Source organism: Dasypus novemcinctus, chromosome 14 (assembly GCF_030445035.2).
Source record: "Dasypus novemcinctus isolate mDasNov1 chromosome 14, mDasNov1.1.hap2, whole genome shotgun sequence".
In the NCBI taxonomy this organism is placed as follows: domain Eukaryota; kingdom Metazoa; phylum Chordata; class Mammalia; order Cingulata; family Dasypodidae; genus Dasypus; species Dasypus novemcinctus.
In genome coordinates, this window is record NC_080686.1 from 56,612,249 (window position 1) to 56,628,547 (window position 16,299).

The following is a 16,299-nucleotide window of genomic DNA, read 5'->3' on the forward strand; positions in this document are numbered from 1 at the left end:
AGGGACCCACCCCCCATCCCAGGCGATGACGACGGCGCCGTCAAATTGCGCTAAGAGCCCTGAGGGTGGAGCAGGACGACAGCAGTGCCCACGCCTGCGCAGAGGACAAAGGCCCCAGCTCTCTGTCCCTTGCTGGTCCCGCCGCGCCCAGGCCCAAGTGGGCAGCACAGCTGTTTGGGAAGAAGCACATCCCACCCTCCCCACCCAGAAGTCCTCGGTCCCCTCCCTGGCCTTCCGGTGCCCTGGTCGTGGCCCCCACAGCCCCAGGGGTGCAGGTCCATCCGTCCTGATCTCTGCTGCCATCGGCAGCCCTGGCTCAGCTTCCTTAACAAGGGAGAGCGGGCAGGTTCTTCACCAGGATGAGAACCAAGACCCGGATTCCTGCCGCGACACAGACTGGGCCTTCCGGAGTCGTCGGGGGGAGGCGGGGGTGGCAGGAGCAAGGCCCGGGGGCAACGAGAAGCGGCCTTGTGCGGAGATGAGGCGCAGCCCGTGCTACAGAACAAAACAGGCAGGCGCCACCGAGACGGCAGAGAAGACTGCGTGTGCCGAGCGAAGGGCTTATCCCTGATGTGCAGAGGTGTTATGTCCAAGACTGATGAGGTTGGGTTTGGGTGTTGGAATGACAACTCGCAGCTGCCGCGTGAAGGATGGTTCCGAGGAGATCCAGCCCAGGGCAGGCAGGCCAGTTAGGAGAGTGAATGGAGGAACAGAAGACCAAAAACGACGGCCTGCAATTGATCAGTCTGCCCTGGAAAAACACTGAAACAAGTCTTCCAAGAAAAAGAAGAAAGAAATGAATGATACTAGATTAGTGGATGATAATCAGCAGAGCTTAATCAAGGACAAGCCTTGTGCATCTTCCTCCAGGACGAAGGGATGTGCCTGCAAAGCCAAGTCCAGAGATTGATCACAGCCTCTGAGACGGCCTCGGGACCTGTCTGGCACGGTCTATTCATCAAATCAGCTGAAAAAAACCTGTCCACACTGCAATTCCTCTTCTGCGCACAACTGCTTGAAAGGTCAAACCCCGGTGATTTAGATTCAACCTGGAGGCAGAGATAAAGTGCCAAGGGAGAGGGGTTGAGGTATGGGGATGTTTAACATTTTCACCAATGATGGGGGATGAGAAAAAAAGGCACGCATTAGTTTTCCAAATGACTCATGCGCTGGATGAAAATAGGTCATGAACGGAGAATTCAAAAGGACCAGCCATACTGGGCATGTGACAAAAACTCTTTTTTAATTAAAAACAAAACCAAACCTAGAACCTCAAGCTCAGTGGAGACAGGAAAAGGGGTCCCAGGACCATGATTCATGAGCCAGTCAGGGCGGAAAGAAGCAGCCTCCTGCTCCTGGCACCACCTCATCCCTGGGGCCTGAACACCTACACCCGACAGGCCGGAGCTTTGGGCACAGTAAATACAGAGCAGGGCAGTGTTTCTGAAACGTGTTTAATCCAATGCATCACTTGAGGACACTTGTTAAAATTACAGATTTCCAGGCCCCTCCCCGAGAGGTGGCCTAGTAGTCCCTGGTACGCGCTGGAACTGGGCTTCGGCAAGTCTGGCCCCTTAGGTAAGAGGGGAGAGCACGCTGCTCCCAGAGGCAGCAGGCCTGGCTTCTAGTCCAGTTCATCAGAATTAAGAAAACGCCTGATACACATACACTGAATTTACTGCCTTCAATTGCTGCGTTCTGAGCTGTGGGTGGATTTCCACACTCAATCTCCTCATCCCTATTAGGAAGGTGCTACCATTTTACCCATTTTTACACATTGGAAACCTAAGACCTGAACGGTTACATCATTTCTTTGAGGTCCCAGAACCCGTAAGCAGCAATGCGAGGCCTCATTTCCTGAAAGGAGGCAGAAGGCCTGGGGTGGGGCCCCAGCTGTGCCATTCGCTGCCTCGGGGGGCCTCAGCGCTGGCCTGCAGGCCGGGCTTGTTTCTGATGAGCCTCCCTCCGAGCCAACGTGGAGCACAGGGGAGCACGTGCAAAAGTGCCCTGAGAACGGAAACTAGGGCAGTGGTTGTGGGGAATGGCTTCCTCAGCGACCATTACCTGGGGTTAGAAAATGTGCAATTCAGATCAACAGATGCTGATAGAACTGCCACTAAGAAACTTACCACACTAATGAAAGATGTTGCTAATGTGGGAAAATGTGGGAGGTATGAGGAGCAGGGCATAGAGGAATTCCCTATATATTCTCTGTAACATTTATGCAATTTAAGTATCTTTTAAAAAAGAAAAAAGAAAAAAATGAAAAGAAAAGAAAAACAAAATAAATAAATATATATATATTGACTAACAGTGGTTCTGAAGCAATGATACTCTTCTGATGGCTTAACCAGCAGGGTCTTAGAAATAACTGTCACACATAGGACCACAGTTTAGTCTGTAATTTATTTTGAAACACATAATTAAAAACAGTGTCTTAATCAGCATTAAGGGATTTCTTAATTAGCAAAATGATCTTTAAAGTGGCTTTTCTTGGTGATCTGAGTGATGTTCAAGACCCACAGTTTGGTTAAAAATATAGCATCTCTCCCAGCCACTGTATGAACAAGAGTATACTCGTTTGGCTGACCCAGGAGCCTAAACCACCAGAGTTGGGCATTCATTTTTGTGTTTACATGTTAATAATTGTATGTAAGACAGAACTCAATTATTCATTGAGTCAAACAATACTCACTGAACCTCTACTGTGTGCCAGGCAACATTCTAGACACTTGGATCACAAGCACGTACAAAAGAAAAATCTGAAGAAGAGCTTGGTCCACAGCTGGCTCCACCGTAACATGCCTCCTGGCATCAAGGTTGCGTGGAAGGAGACTTACAGTCCTCACCCACTGCTAACCACTGGAGCAACCATCTCCCCAGGCGTGCTCATGAGCAGATGGCCAAATTCACTGAGGTCAATTCACAACAAACCATCATGAAATAAGTGTTGACGTGGGAGGCATCATTTACACCGGGGTGGCCGGGCCTCTGTCTCCCCTTAGATACCTAGAGAGCTCTGTTTCTGGGGGAGGAGAGGAGATAAACTGCTTCTCCCCAACCCTCGGCCAAAAGAGCATGCCACGTGCTGCCTGGACTACCCACTGCAAACTCTGAAAACTGCTGTCTTGTGGCTTTCCCTTCTGAGCACCTTTCTCTCCATATAAACAGCCATGGGCCAAGGGCAAGTTGAACTGTGCCCTTTCCAAATATCAGACTTAAACAGAATGCTAGAAGTTTGAGCTGGTCCTCACACTAACCTCAGTGGAAACAGGCTGGGGTCCTTTTGCTGCTGAAACCCAGGGAGGCCTTTGGTCCGAGGTAGAGGACGTGGTATAAATGGGATCAGAATTTGGAGAGTCTGACCCAGAGCTCTCTTCTGCACTAGCACTTTTCTCCCTGTACCTTTACCCTTTTTCTCTGAAATTATTCTATTTTGTCCTCATTTTCAGCATCTAATTTCGTATTTCCTTTATGCTAGCCCCAAACTGGTCCTCCAGAGTCTTCTTTTGCAGCCTCCAGCATACTGTGCTGCAAATCTTAGGCTTTTTTTTTTGGAGACTTTTTTTTTTTTGATTGAACCCAGGATCTCATACATGGGAAGCAGGCACTCAACCACTGAGCTACATCTGCTCCCAAAACTTTAGGCATTTAACCATACTTGCATTTCCTCTCTTGTTGTAACTTTGATTCCTTTTTTTGAAGAAGACTTCCGTCTTTCCCCAAGGAAAGTATTTTCATTCTAAAGATATTGTATGAGAACGGGAGCTACTTCTTATTCAATCATCTGGTAAATTTTACCTACTCTGAAACACAGATGAGGGCGCCATGGAGAAGAGATTCAAAATTCAGGTGGACATGTTGTTGGAAAGGGGTAGATTAAGGAATAATTGGGGAGATATTGATAAAGAAGCAGGAAAATAGTAATTAAGAGTTTCATCTAGACCACTCAGTCCTCATAGTGCTTCCAAAAATATGGGGGCAGGAATAAAACTTGTCTCTAAACCTTGAAAGGAGAGCCAGCAATTCTCCAGTTACTGCTCAAGAAGAGTCAATGGAAGGTTTTGTTTTAGGACCATTCGAATAGAGTTTTTTGAATACAGGAACCCTACAGACAAAAGAGTCCATAGGGCTTATCAAACTCAATTGCCCACATTTGCAAAGGGGAAGTGAAGCCCTGAATTATGTGACCCCCTCAAGGCTACAATATTTAGCCAGTGAAAATATAGAAGACCCCATTAAATGTGAATTTCAGATAAGTGAAAAAATTGTCCTCTATTTTATGTGGCAACCCTTCCTTTTCCTACAAAGGTTAATGACCAGTTAGTGACAGGCTCAGAACTAGAACCCCAGCTTTCTCTTCCAGGAGAACAGAGTGCTCTAGGAGTCCATTCCAGTGCCTGAAAGGTTACCATGAATTCATCACAACTGATTCTAGATCCTCGCAAGATCATAAGTAAATGAATGTACACACAAAAAAGACAAATTCCAGCAAGTGGGTTATTTACCTTTTTAACCTTGACATAGCCAGCATTGGTTCGGGGATCTGTTTCAACCTCTAGTCGTCCGTCACTGTCGCCCTCTACAACACGATACAGGATTTTAGAACTCCCTGTAAATGGCTCATCAGCATCAGTAGCCTGGATGGTTAAGAGGATGGACCCAACCATTATGTCTTCAGGGACAGTCAGGTTTCCATACTAAGGAGGAAATGAGGGAAAGAAACAATCAGAACATCTACTGTCATCAAGCAGAACTGCCAAAGGACAAACCTGTCTCTCTGGTTTCAGAATGGACACAAGTCATAGTTTGCATTAATATTTATCAAGCATGTTTTTTCTATTGACGAACATGTTGCAGTTGATTTTAACATCAGTCATACTCATGGACTGATATCCATTTCACCAAGGAACACAGCATCTCAGAGAGCTACTGTTAGGATTCGAAAATAGATTATTCCCCTCCCACATTAATGTTTGATAACCACAATTATTATTATAGAAGTAATGGCATAAATAAAGAGCACCTAAAATGTGGCAGGCACTTTACATAAATTACTTTAATTAATTCTTAATCACCGGAGATACAGTGGTTAAGAGCAGGCATTCTGGACCCAAATGGCCTGGGTCTGAATTCTAAGTCACTTATTAGTTGGGGAACTTGAAGCAAGTTACATAACTTCCTTAAGCCTCAGTTTCCTCACGGGTCTGATGGGGATAATATTAGAACCTACCTCATGTTTGCTGTGAGGATTTAGAGAGAGAGGCTCTGAATGTGTTCAATAAAGATAAGCAAAAACAAACAAAACAAAAAAGGAACCCACCCCATGGAGGAGCTGTTTGCCGGAGGAGCAAACCAGATTGGAAGTGTTAAACTTCCAGGGTCCCACACTAGTGTCTCACAGAATTGGAATTCAAGCTCGGTTTGTGTGACCCCAAAGTCCGTGCTGTCAGTCACTGCCTTAGGCTGTCTCCCCCCCTCCGCTGGGAATCCCCCAGGTCCTCGCTCTTGGCAGCATGAACTTAGAGATGGTAACAGGCAGGACCTAGGAGAGGAGTACGGCAGTGGCAGAAGCGGGCTCATGCTGTCCCTACAGCCCAGGTCTGGTTCTCTGAGCAGTGTGGACTTGCTTACCCCATCATCTTTCCAAACCAGAATTCTTTCTGCCATTCAAAGAAATGCCTTCTAGATGTGATGCAGGGAAATCACAACACAAGAAAGAATAAAATGCCCAAGAGAGTGGAGGCTGAGAAGAAATGGGTTCTTTATTTCATGCTTTTTTAACCTCAGTGTGTGCTGAACAAGTTGCATTCAGTCATGCCTCTCACCACCCATAAATCAATTCTACTTTCTTGTCATGGCCTTGTCCCTATTGTGATTTATGAACATCATCTCAGGGCTCTGGGCTGCTTCATAGCTGACTTCAAACATGACATAGCAATCTAGTCAAATGGGCTTCTCTCCGCTTCAAAATAAATAGAGATATCCCCTTTTAAGGGAAGCAGTGATAAAACCACATCAAGTCAAAAGCCCACATCAGCTCTAAGTAAACAGCAATTTATCTTTTTTCTGATGTTCTAAATTGTTCTTTTTCTCACATTTTTTGTGCTCAATTCTCCTAATTCGTGCAAATGTCTTGAGCACCTTTTTCTTTGACTTACGCCAGAGATTTCTTTTTCTTCTTTTATTCTACCCAATTATTGGAAAATGAGTTTAAATTGCCAATATTTCAAATATTAAATTTTTGAACTAAAAATGCTTATTTGAGACCTACCAGTAGTGTATTTATTATCCTAATACTTCAAAATGACAAACTGCAAGCACCCATTCAGATCCTTTCAATTTGACAAAGGCTACAGTTAAAGCTTTTAAGCAGTCCTCTAAATAAATGAGCCATCAGGTGGAGTTTATAAACTGACATATCCGGATATTAAAACAGTGACTATTATTGTTCTCTGAAGATTTCAACCTCAGCTGGTGTCTGTTTGTCACCGGGGCATTTGCCAAGGCTACCTGTTAAGTCTGGCATTTTTCTAACTACTGTCTATGTCTTTATTGAATAGGGAGTCAGGGTCAAATATATAAACAAAGTAAGGAAAAAGGAAATGGTGACCACTACTCACATCTGATTTTTCAAAGATGGGGATCTGATCATTGATATCAATAACGTGGATTTCCACAGGACAGAGGGTCTTGAAGTCTGAAAAGCCAAATCACATCACTTATTACACAAATCTTCACTGAGAATCATGCATTAAAATTAGAAGTCGGTAGGAAAGAAAACCGGTAAGTGAGCCAGAGCCGCAATTCCACTCTTGAGGTGTGATTCAGGTGAGAGTGGATTCCCTGGCCGCCTCCCACCCCCTACCTGCACAGCCAGGCACCGCAGCCAGTCACCAAGGAATCTGTTCTTGGAGGACCCAGACAAACACAACAGTGTCGCCTGAGCTGCCACGCTGGCCTGCACGATGTTGGCCCAGTCCTGCTTCTCCGTGGCATGTGTGTTTTACGTGGGAAGCAAAGAACCCTTGCATGGCACCATTCTGTAATGCGCCTAGGAATTAAATCAGCCTAACGAGCCATAACTAACAGGAAAACCATTATTTTTATACACAACAGACAGTATAACACTAACCTTTGTCAGACACCTCCACTGTTACGTTGTACTGAGGAGTATCTTGCTTCCTCAAGGATTGCTGAGCTAACTGGAACACTCCCGTGAAGGTCTGGACCAGGAAGAGCCCATCTTTGGGAAGCTGGGGGGTTTGCTCTACAATTTTGTACTCTAAAATACTGTTGACAGTGTTTTCTTGATCCTTGTCATGGGCAACAAAAGTCCCGATTTTGTTTCCTGTGGAGAAAGAAAGGAGGAAATCTGTCCATTATAGGGTCTCTTGAATCTGTTAAAAATGATTTCACCAGATTAGTAGGTTCCTTGAAAACACTGTAAGTAACTTTGGGTAGCAGACCAAGGCCCTTAGATTTCCTCTGGTTCTCTCCACGGCACATGGTGTGGCTAAACAAGGAGAAACCAATCCTAGGTTGATTCTAAGGAACTTCAGGGAATGATTGCCGAGGCGTGCTCTACCCCAAAGATACAGGGCAAAGGACACCTCCTCTCTGGCAGGCTGCAGTCTAGGGTCCTGGGCGTTTTATTCAAGGAGTGCAAGAAGCAGCCAGTGGCTGACTCGGTGCTCCACCCAATTCCAACTGGTTCAGGATAATCTCGCTCTGAGAAATGGGTTTCTTCACCTGCAGCAAGACTCCTACCCTGGATCTAAAATTTAAATACACTTTCGACATCCACTGATTTATGTGGAAATTAAGAGGTTTTGTGTGTATGTGTTGTTTCTTGTGGGGTTTTATTGGTGAGACGAGGGAGATATAGACATACCCAAGCTATGCCTATAAAGGAGCTGGACGCATCCAGTTATGTCTCCTGGGCTGTGTGGGCAGCAGGGAAGCAGGAACAAGAGGGACAGAAGCCACTCATGTAATGGCAGCAGTTTCAGAATCCATCACCACCAAGTGACTTTTGTGGTGTGTGTGTGCCCCTGTGGGAAAAGTATCTGCATGTGTGGAATAGAGAGTGTCTTGTTAAATTCTTATTAAATTCTTTTGTGTCAGAGCATCCTTGCTCTGGACCTCTCACCCCGAGCATAACAAGGAGGACGCTGTGCTCCTCTGGCTCTGCAGGGAGCTTCCAGCCCCAGGGGCACCAGGAGCACTGGTGACCTCAGTGGCTGGGGAAATTCCTGCCGCTTTGTAGGGGCAGAGGACTCTAGATCAGTCAAACCATAAGTGACAGGAGCATCCTGCCTTGGAGTGACAGAGGCCAGGAATCAGTGACAGCCCAAATAAACTCAGAGACACATATGGCATCTCTTGGGGACACACAGAAATACTTTTTGGGGTGTGATTTTTTATAAGAGGCTGAATTTCCTGTATGAATATGAAGTCTTGGTAGCAAGTAGGATTCAATAATTAATGTTGGTGCTGCTAGGACTTGGGGACATGAGTCCCAGGAGATTCTGGCTAATATAAGACACCAAACAGGAGAATGTAAGCATACTAAGAAATAACGTAGTATTTTACTGAGGTTTTATTTGTCAACGTTCCCATCTATGCACATCTTGTTGACTCAGGGGCATTGTCTTATCCCTCTTTTAGGCTATGTTTATAGAATATGCTCAATTAACCTGTCATGACTTAATAGAATTCCTGGTCCATTAAGTCTTCACTGTGTAAGACTTTGTGAAATATATTTATAAAATAAATTCCCCCTTTTAGAGAGGCAAACAGCATACGGAGCCCCTGAACAATTCATACCAGCAACAATGACTACCTGGCTAATCTCAGAAATTGAATCCTGTCTTCTTCCCAAATGAGGCAGCAGCCTCTCAAACAGCCCCCAGTGCTTCCCCCCTCTCCTGAGAGTCACACTTCTGTGTAAGCCCTTCCTTTTGAGTGTGGGAGCCTAGTGACTTGCTCCTAATGAACAGAATATGGCAAAAGTGAAGGGATGTCACTTCCAAGACTAGGTTATAGAAAGACTGTGGCTTCTCTCTTGTTTGCCTTTTCTTGTTCTTTCTCTCACAGCCCTTGCCTTTGCTCTGAATTAGAGTACCCAACTAGGCTACACCCAGATTCCTGACTCACAGAAATTGTGAGATAATAAATGTTGTTGTAAGCTGCTAAGTTTTGGGACCATTTGTTATATAGCAATTAGATAATTTATACATAAATGTTAGGCCCAATGCAAAAAAGACTTGAGATAGTGTAAAGAAAGGGCTTCAAAGGGCTTCTGCCCCCATTCAGCATCACACATAGACCATTCCAGATTGCCCAAAAGGTTGGTGCCAGAGGTGTTTCTTGACTATTCATTCTATTGTTATACAACAGTTATTGTTATTGTTATTGAGCTGTCATTGAACTCTTCCTGTCGTGCCAAGAGTCTGAATAAACGAAACAGAGAGGACCTGAGAAGAACACATGGGCAGTGGGTAGACTGGCAGTGGCTCCTAACAGCAAGAAGAAAAGGAATAAGCATAGAAGGAGCAGACTGTGGAGCAGGGCCACCAAGCCGCCAACACAGCACCTACTGCGACAAAGCAGGGTAGCCGAGGAGTGCAGGGAATACAGGAGTACAGAGAGCAAAACAAAACGGTGAGGGCCCACAAGGCATAGAAGGATCCACCCACAAGGGCAAGAGAGCCCTAGAAATGGCAGTCAGCAGAGGCTCTGCAGCTTGTTAGCTCCTGAAACTCACATAGACAAGACACCAAACATATCAAGAAACTCCAGCTTGCTCAGTCAATGGGATCAAAAGCAAGGGGAAATAGACAGGGTTGTCCCAAATCCAGGGAAGTAAAAAACTCCCAGATATCATAATGCTCTCATAGTAGCTGTCCCTGTTCAAACTAAAGCTGTCATGAGACCATTAAAAGAAAACACAGCAAGTCAAGAACAAAAAGACTGATAGGACTTGAACTTCATCTATTAGCATCCTGAATTATTATCAGCTTCCAATTTTGATCAAAGGTCAGAATTCAATTTACAACTTACATTTGTATCGCTTACTTATTATAGGGTATCTGAAACTGGTATATATGTTTATTTGATTTATTTAGCAAATTTGAGGATGATTTTATATGTTAACTTTATCTCATTGTATCTCTGCTTATATGTATACTTAAATAATATATTCATATTATTATATATATTTATATTATAATACAAATATGTATGTATACTGGATATACATATATAATATACCAATAGGCATTTATTGGAGGGGAGTTATGGAGCTAGGGGGAGTGGTGAAGGTGGTGTGGCAGTAATAACAGCAGTGTCAGTACTAGCATTGGTAGTTACACAGCAAGAGAGGCAGCAGTGGAGTTAGTAGTACCAACAGATCCAATTTAAGAACACTACCCAAATATTGTCTGAGCTAAAATACTGTACCTGTGTGACTCCCAAGGTGCATTCAACCTCTATGCTGTGCTAGACAGGGACGAGGGACCCCTGATCCGGTCTACCTGCCCCTTGTACAAGACAGAAGAGAGGAGGGATGGCAGAGTTAACACAGGGCGGGGAGTTAGCACGCACTCAACACCTCTCCTTCTTACCTATTTTTTCATTCTCCTGGACCTCAAATATGGTCCTTGTGGATGGACATGTAGGTGGATTATCATTGATGTCTATAACTTTAACACGAATCTCCAGGGGTCTTGCCAGGTATTTTCCATATTCATCCTTTGCAACTGCAAGAAAAACATACTGCAACGGGAAGGTCAAAGTTAGATGTGATTCCTGTCACTTTTAAAAGTCAGAGAATTTAGCTGTTTCAGTTCTAGTTCATTTACTCCCTTATCTCCAACATACTTGGAATTGGGAAATGAGAAAAAGCAAAATGGTCAGAGTTGTGGAGAAGTTAACATGTCTTTTGAGGACCAATAACATGCTGGTTTCAGAACACAGATTTTTTTAAAAAATCCATTTTAATCTCAGCTATAAATGTTTTGTCACTCAGGAAACGCTTCCCATTTCACTCACTGAATCCTTCTCTTCTCGGTCCAAAGGCTGAGTCACATAAATATCTCCTTCCTGGTCAACTGAAAATGGGAATCTTGGCAGCTTCTCCTTTTCAACTAGGGAATAGTGTGCACCTGGCTCGTTCCACCGCACCTACAAGGTCCAAAGTGAATTGTCAGGAAGGATACGGCTAGACCAAGAGAACTGGAAAGGAAATAAGTAATTTTCGGGTTCTTGATTGGAAATTTCTGACAACATTCTTTGTATGTCTGCAGCTTCTTATAACAAGTGAACTACGTTTTTCATTTTCAACCTTAAAGAAGCTCCCCCCCGCCCCAGCTTTTTTTTTTTTTACCAAGTCATGTTGCTCTAAGTAAAGCACACAAGAGAAGGGAGCTTTTCTTCACTAAAGCAATTCTCTGTGAATCCTTTAAAGAGTTTGTGGGGGAAGCGGATTTGGCTCAATGGATAGAGCATCCACCTACCACATGGGAGACCCAAGGTTCAAACCCAGGGCCTCCTGACCCATGTGGTGCAGCTGGCCCACGTGCTGTGCTGATGCACACAAGGAGTGCCATGCCACGCAGGGGTGTCTCCTGTGTAGGGGAGCCCCACACACAAGGAGTGCGCCCCATAAGGAGAGCCACCCAGAGCAAAAGAAAGTACAGCCTGCCCAGGAGTAGGCCTGCACACATGGAGAGCTGATGCAGCAAGATGACGCAGCAAAAAGAGACAAAGATTCCTGGTGCTGCTGACAGGAATACAAGCAGATGGATTGTTTTCCTTTGGAAGCCTGTGTAGGCTTCATATGGGTGAAACTTCAATATAGCTGACATAAATGATGTGAGGAATGAAGCCATGATCGATGACAACTTCTAAAACTCACCAGAGAAGACGAATATTCAAGAGGAACAGGAGACATTTCCAACTATCCCCCATGCTATTATCTAAGTAAGACAAATGATACATAAATAAAGTATGTTCTTCCCCCAAATATTTAGTCTTAAAGACTTCCGGGACAAGAATAATTGCCACCCCCAGAGTTGTTTTGCAAACAATCTAGCAAAAAATAAATAAACATAATAGCAAGGCTAAGCTCCTTGCTACAGAAGCAGTCTGGCCTCTCTGATGTACTGATCTAACATTGATTGAGGCATTTATCATGTGTCAGAAACATTTCTAAACAGTTTTATATATTAGCATATTTAATCTTCAAACAACCCTATATGGTAGGGACTATTGCTATCCCCATTTTATAAATGAGGAAACTGGGACACAGAAAGTTGCAGTGACTGGACCAAAGCCACACAGCCAGCTGAAATTTCCACACCAAACTGTTCTCTCAGTCCAGCCTAGGAAGGGTCTCAAGGAACCTACATTGTCCTTTGCTAGTTATTTAAATCAATCCACTGACCATACCAAAGACCAAGTTCTTGGCTCTAAAGCAAGTGCCTCCTTGCCCCTAAAACTCTAATTTGAGGTCTTCTCTTCTGTGCCAACCCCCACTCTTCTTGCCAGTTTTACAACACTCAAAGCACCTTTCCCAAGTCTAGATCATGGGTGTGGTGCCACAGAATTTCTTCTATTTGACAAATAAGCATATAAGTTCTTTATAGAGTTTACTGAAAATCCCTATGAGGATAACCTAAATAATAAATAGGAGGATTTTAGCAAAAGACCCCAAAGCTGAAATTCTTGTGGTGGTGATCCCTGACATACTTGCCTAGCTAGTGAAGCAGAATATACTTTGCTTTCATTCTTTTTTTTTTCCCCTTGAACATAAAGATCATTAATTAAATATTTAAAAAATAGAAGTCCTTTTAGGTTAGGAGGAAAAAAAATTAGGTAAGATGGAATGGGCCAATCTAGGTCATTAATAAGAACATGACTTAAAAAAGATATTGGGGAGAGACAACCAGCAAGATGGCAGCAGATTAAGGAGCTCCTACAGTCAGTTCATGCTACAGGGCAGTTAGTAATCACCCAGAGCTATCTAGAGCACCTATCTGGGGACTCCAGGAGACCAGAAGAGCATCCTGCAGCATCCCTGAAAGAATAGAAGGAGGAGACTGCCCATCTGCAGTTAAGATTCATAAGTAGAGTGCTCCACACACTGGAGGCCGTGCCCATCTTCCACTGGCGGCATAAGCTGCCTCAGGAGCTATTCCACAGCTGGAATTGGAAGCGCCACTTTCCCAAAATGGGGGAGGAAGAGGCGGATGGGCACCAACTTCAGCTACTGATCAGTAAATTCAGCCGGCTGAAGTATAATCCTAAAAACAGCTGAAGTTTGAATCTGTCCAAGTCAGAAAGAAGCCGATAGCCTCCATTTTAACTGACGCTGGCACGAGAGGAAACAGGGCTGACTGAAAGTCACAGTGACAGTAGAGACTGGTTTCTTTCACCCAGATCATTCTGTAGCCCTAGCGTAGGCTTTAGGCCCTCTAGCAGGGAGAAAGCTAATAGGCCCTGTACCAGCCACTCAGGGTAACTGCAGGTACATTTGACTTACACAGACTAAATAGTCAGAAGTCTACCGGGGCAACTGTGGTCATTTGGACCCACATGGCATAGACTGCTGCCCACACCTGCAGCTCCATCCCTGCCCCAGGCAGGGGAAGAAGGGGTGTGAAGTTTCATCAGTCTCTCTGGGCAACTACAGTCTAGGCCTGCACTACTTGGATTATTATACATGGCTGTGGCTCTGTCCCTGTCACTGGCAAAGGAGAAATTTAGGAAAAGCTTCATCGGTCCCTGGGTGATGAGGGCAGCTTAAGTCTCCACAGCTTACAGCACTAGTTACATCCTTGGCTCCTACTACACAACCAGCAAGGGAGAAAGGGCAAGAAAACCCTAAACTGAAGAGAGGAACTGCACCCAGAATAAATACTCTAGTAAACCAGATGCCAAGACACCAACAAAAAATTACAGTCCACACCAAGAAACAGGAAGATATGGCCCAGTTAAAGGAACAAAATAAGCCTCCAGATAACATAAAGAAGTTGAGACAACTAATCATAGATGTTCAAACAAATCTCCTTAATAAATTCAATGAGACAGCTAAAGAGATTAAGGATATTAAGAAGACATTGGAGGGAGGTGGACTTGGCCCAATGGATAGGGCATCTGCAGTTCAAACCCCGGGCCTCCTTGATCCATGTGGAGCTGGCCCATGAGCAGTGCTGATACACCTAAGGAGTGCCCTGCCACGCAGGGGTGTCCCCTGCATAGGGGAGCCCCATGCGCAAGAAGTGTGCCCCGTAAGGAGAGCTGCCCAGCGCGAAAGAAAGCGCAGCCTGCCCAGGAATGGTATCGCACACATGGAGAGCTGACACAGCAAGATGACGCAACAAAAAGAAAGACAGATTTCTGGTGCCACTGATAAGGATAGAAATGGTCACAGAAGAATACACAGCGAATGGACACAGAGAGCAGACAACTTGGGTGAGGGGAAGGGAAGAGAAATAAATAAAAAATAAATAAATCTTTAAAAAAATAAAAAATAAAATAAATAATAAAAAAAAAAAAGAGAAGACATTGGACGAGCACAAAGAAGAATTTCAAAGCATATATAGAAAAATAGCAGATCTTATGGGAATGAAAAATGCAATAAATGAAATTAAAAACACACTGAAATCATATAATAGCAGATTTGAGGAGGCAGAAGAAAGGATTGATGCACTTGAAGAAATGAAAGTGAACATACAAAAGAACAGATGAAGAAAAGAATGGGAAAAATTGAACAAGATCTCAGGGAACTAAATCACAGCAAGAGATGTGCAAACATATGTGTCATGGGTATCCCACAGGGAGAAGAAAAGGGAAAAGGTGCAGAAAGGATATTTGAAGAAATAAGGGTAGAAAATCTCCCAACCCTAATGAAGGACATAGATTTCTATGTCCAAGGAGCACAATGTACTCCCACCCAAATAAATCTGAATAGACCAACTCCAAGACACATATTAATCAGAATGTCAAATGCCAAAGACAAAGAGAGAATTCTGAGAGCAGCAAGAGAAAAGCAAACAACATATAAGGAATACCCAATAAGATTAAGTGCCAATTTTTCATCAGAAACTATAGAGGCAAGAAGCCAGTGATATGATAGATTTAAGATACTACAAAAGAAAAACTTCTAGCCAAGAATTTTATATCTGGCAAGATTGTCCTTCAAAAATGAGGGTGAGTTTAGAATATTCACAGGTAAATAGAAACTGAGAGAATTTGTAGTCAAGAAACAGGCTTTGCAGGAAACATTAAAGAGTAAGCTATAGCCTTAAAAGAAAAGACAGGAGATAAAGGCCTGGAAGAGAGTCTAGAAATGAAGATTATGTCAATAACAGTAATTGAAAGTGTCAAAAGATGGTGAAAATAAAATATAACAGAGAAAAACCCAAATATTCAGGAATAAACTAACAATGTAAAGCAATTGTATTCAGAAAACTACAACTCATTGTTTAAAAAAAAAATTTAAAAAACCTAAATAATTGGAAGAACATTCTATTCTCACAGATTGGAAGGCTAAATATCATTAAGATGTCAATTCTACTCAAATTGATATACATATTCAATGCAATTCTGATTTTAAAAAATACCATCAGCATTTTAAAAATACGTTGAAAACATGATTATCAAATTTATTTGGAAGGGTAAGAGGTCCTGAATAGCCAGAAACTTCCTAAAAGGGAAAATCAAAGTTGGAGGACTGTCACTTCTGGACTTTAAATCCTATTACCTAGTTACAGTGATAAAAACAGCATGGTACTGGCATAAAGACAGACACATAGACCAATGAACTGAATTCATGGTTCAGAAATGGAACCTCACATCCATGGTCAAGTGATTTTTGACAAACCTGTCAAACCCACCCAGTACAGACAGAACATTCTTTTCAACAAATCCATAGCCAAAGGAAGGAAAGAGGACCCCTATCTCACACCTTATACAAAAGTTAACTCAAAATGGATCAAAAACCCAAATATAAAAGCAAGAACCATAAAGCTTCTTGAAGAAAATGTAGGAAAATATCTTTAAGATCTGGTGGTAGGTGGTGAATTCTTAAAGGAGATTAGAGGAGGAGTGAGATAGACTATTGATGCTTAATGTATGTAGAAGTTTTAATTAGCTTTACTGTAAAAGTGTGGAAATGTACAGAGTTGGTGGTAACAGATTATAGCAAGTAACAGCTGGTTTATAAATCAGAATGTGGGTGACAATGGTAGTCTAGAGTTATAAATATCAATTGACAGAAAGCTAGAGAATAAC

General features: G+C 43.4%; 1 protein-coding gene across 5 annotated transcripts in view; it reads right to left on the bottom strand.

The window, feature by feature from the left end:
- Positions 1-16,299, bottom strand: part of CDH17 (cadherin 17) — a 104,125-nt gene that overhangs the window by 16,740 nt on the left and 71,086 nt on the right. For all 5 annotated transcript variants that reach the window (XM_058275724.2, XM_058275727.2, XM_058275728.2 and 2 more), the window contains 5 exons: positions 11,056-11,187; positions 10,629-10,779; positions 7,136-7,351; positions 6,624-6,700; positions 4,509-4,700 (listed from right to left, as the gene is read on the bottom strand). In XM_058275724.2, coding sequence (XP_058131707.1) covers positions 4,509-4,700; positions 6,624-6,700; positions 7,136-7,351; positions 10,629-10,779; positions 11,056-11,187 — 768 coding nt within the window. The remainder of the gene's footprint in view (positions 1-4,508; positions 4,701-6,623; positions 6,701-7,135; positions 7,352-10,628; positions 10,780-11,055; positions 11,188-16,299) is intronic.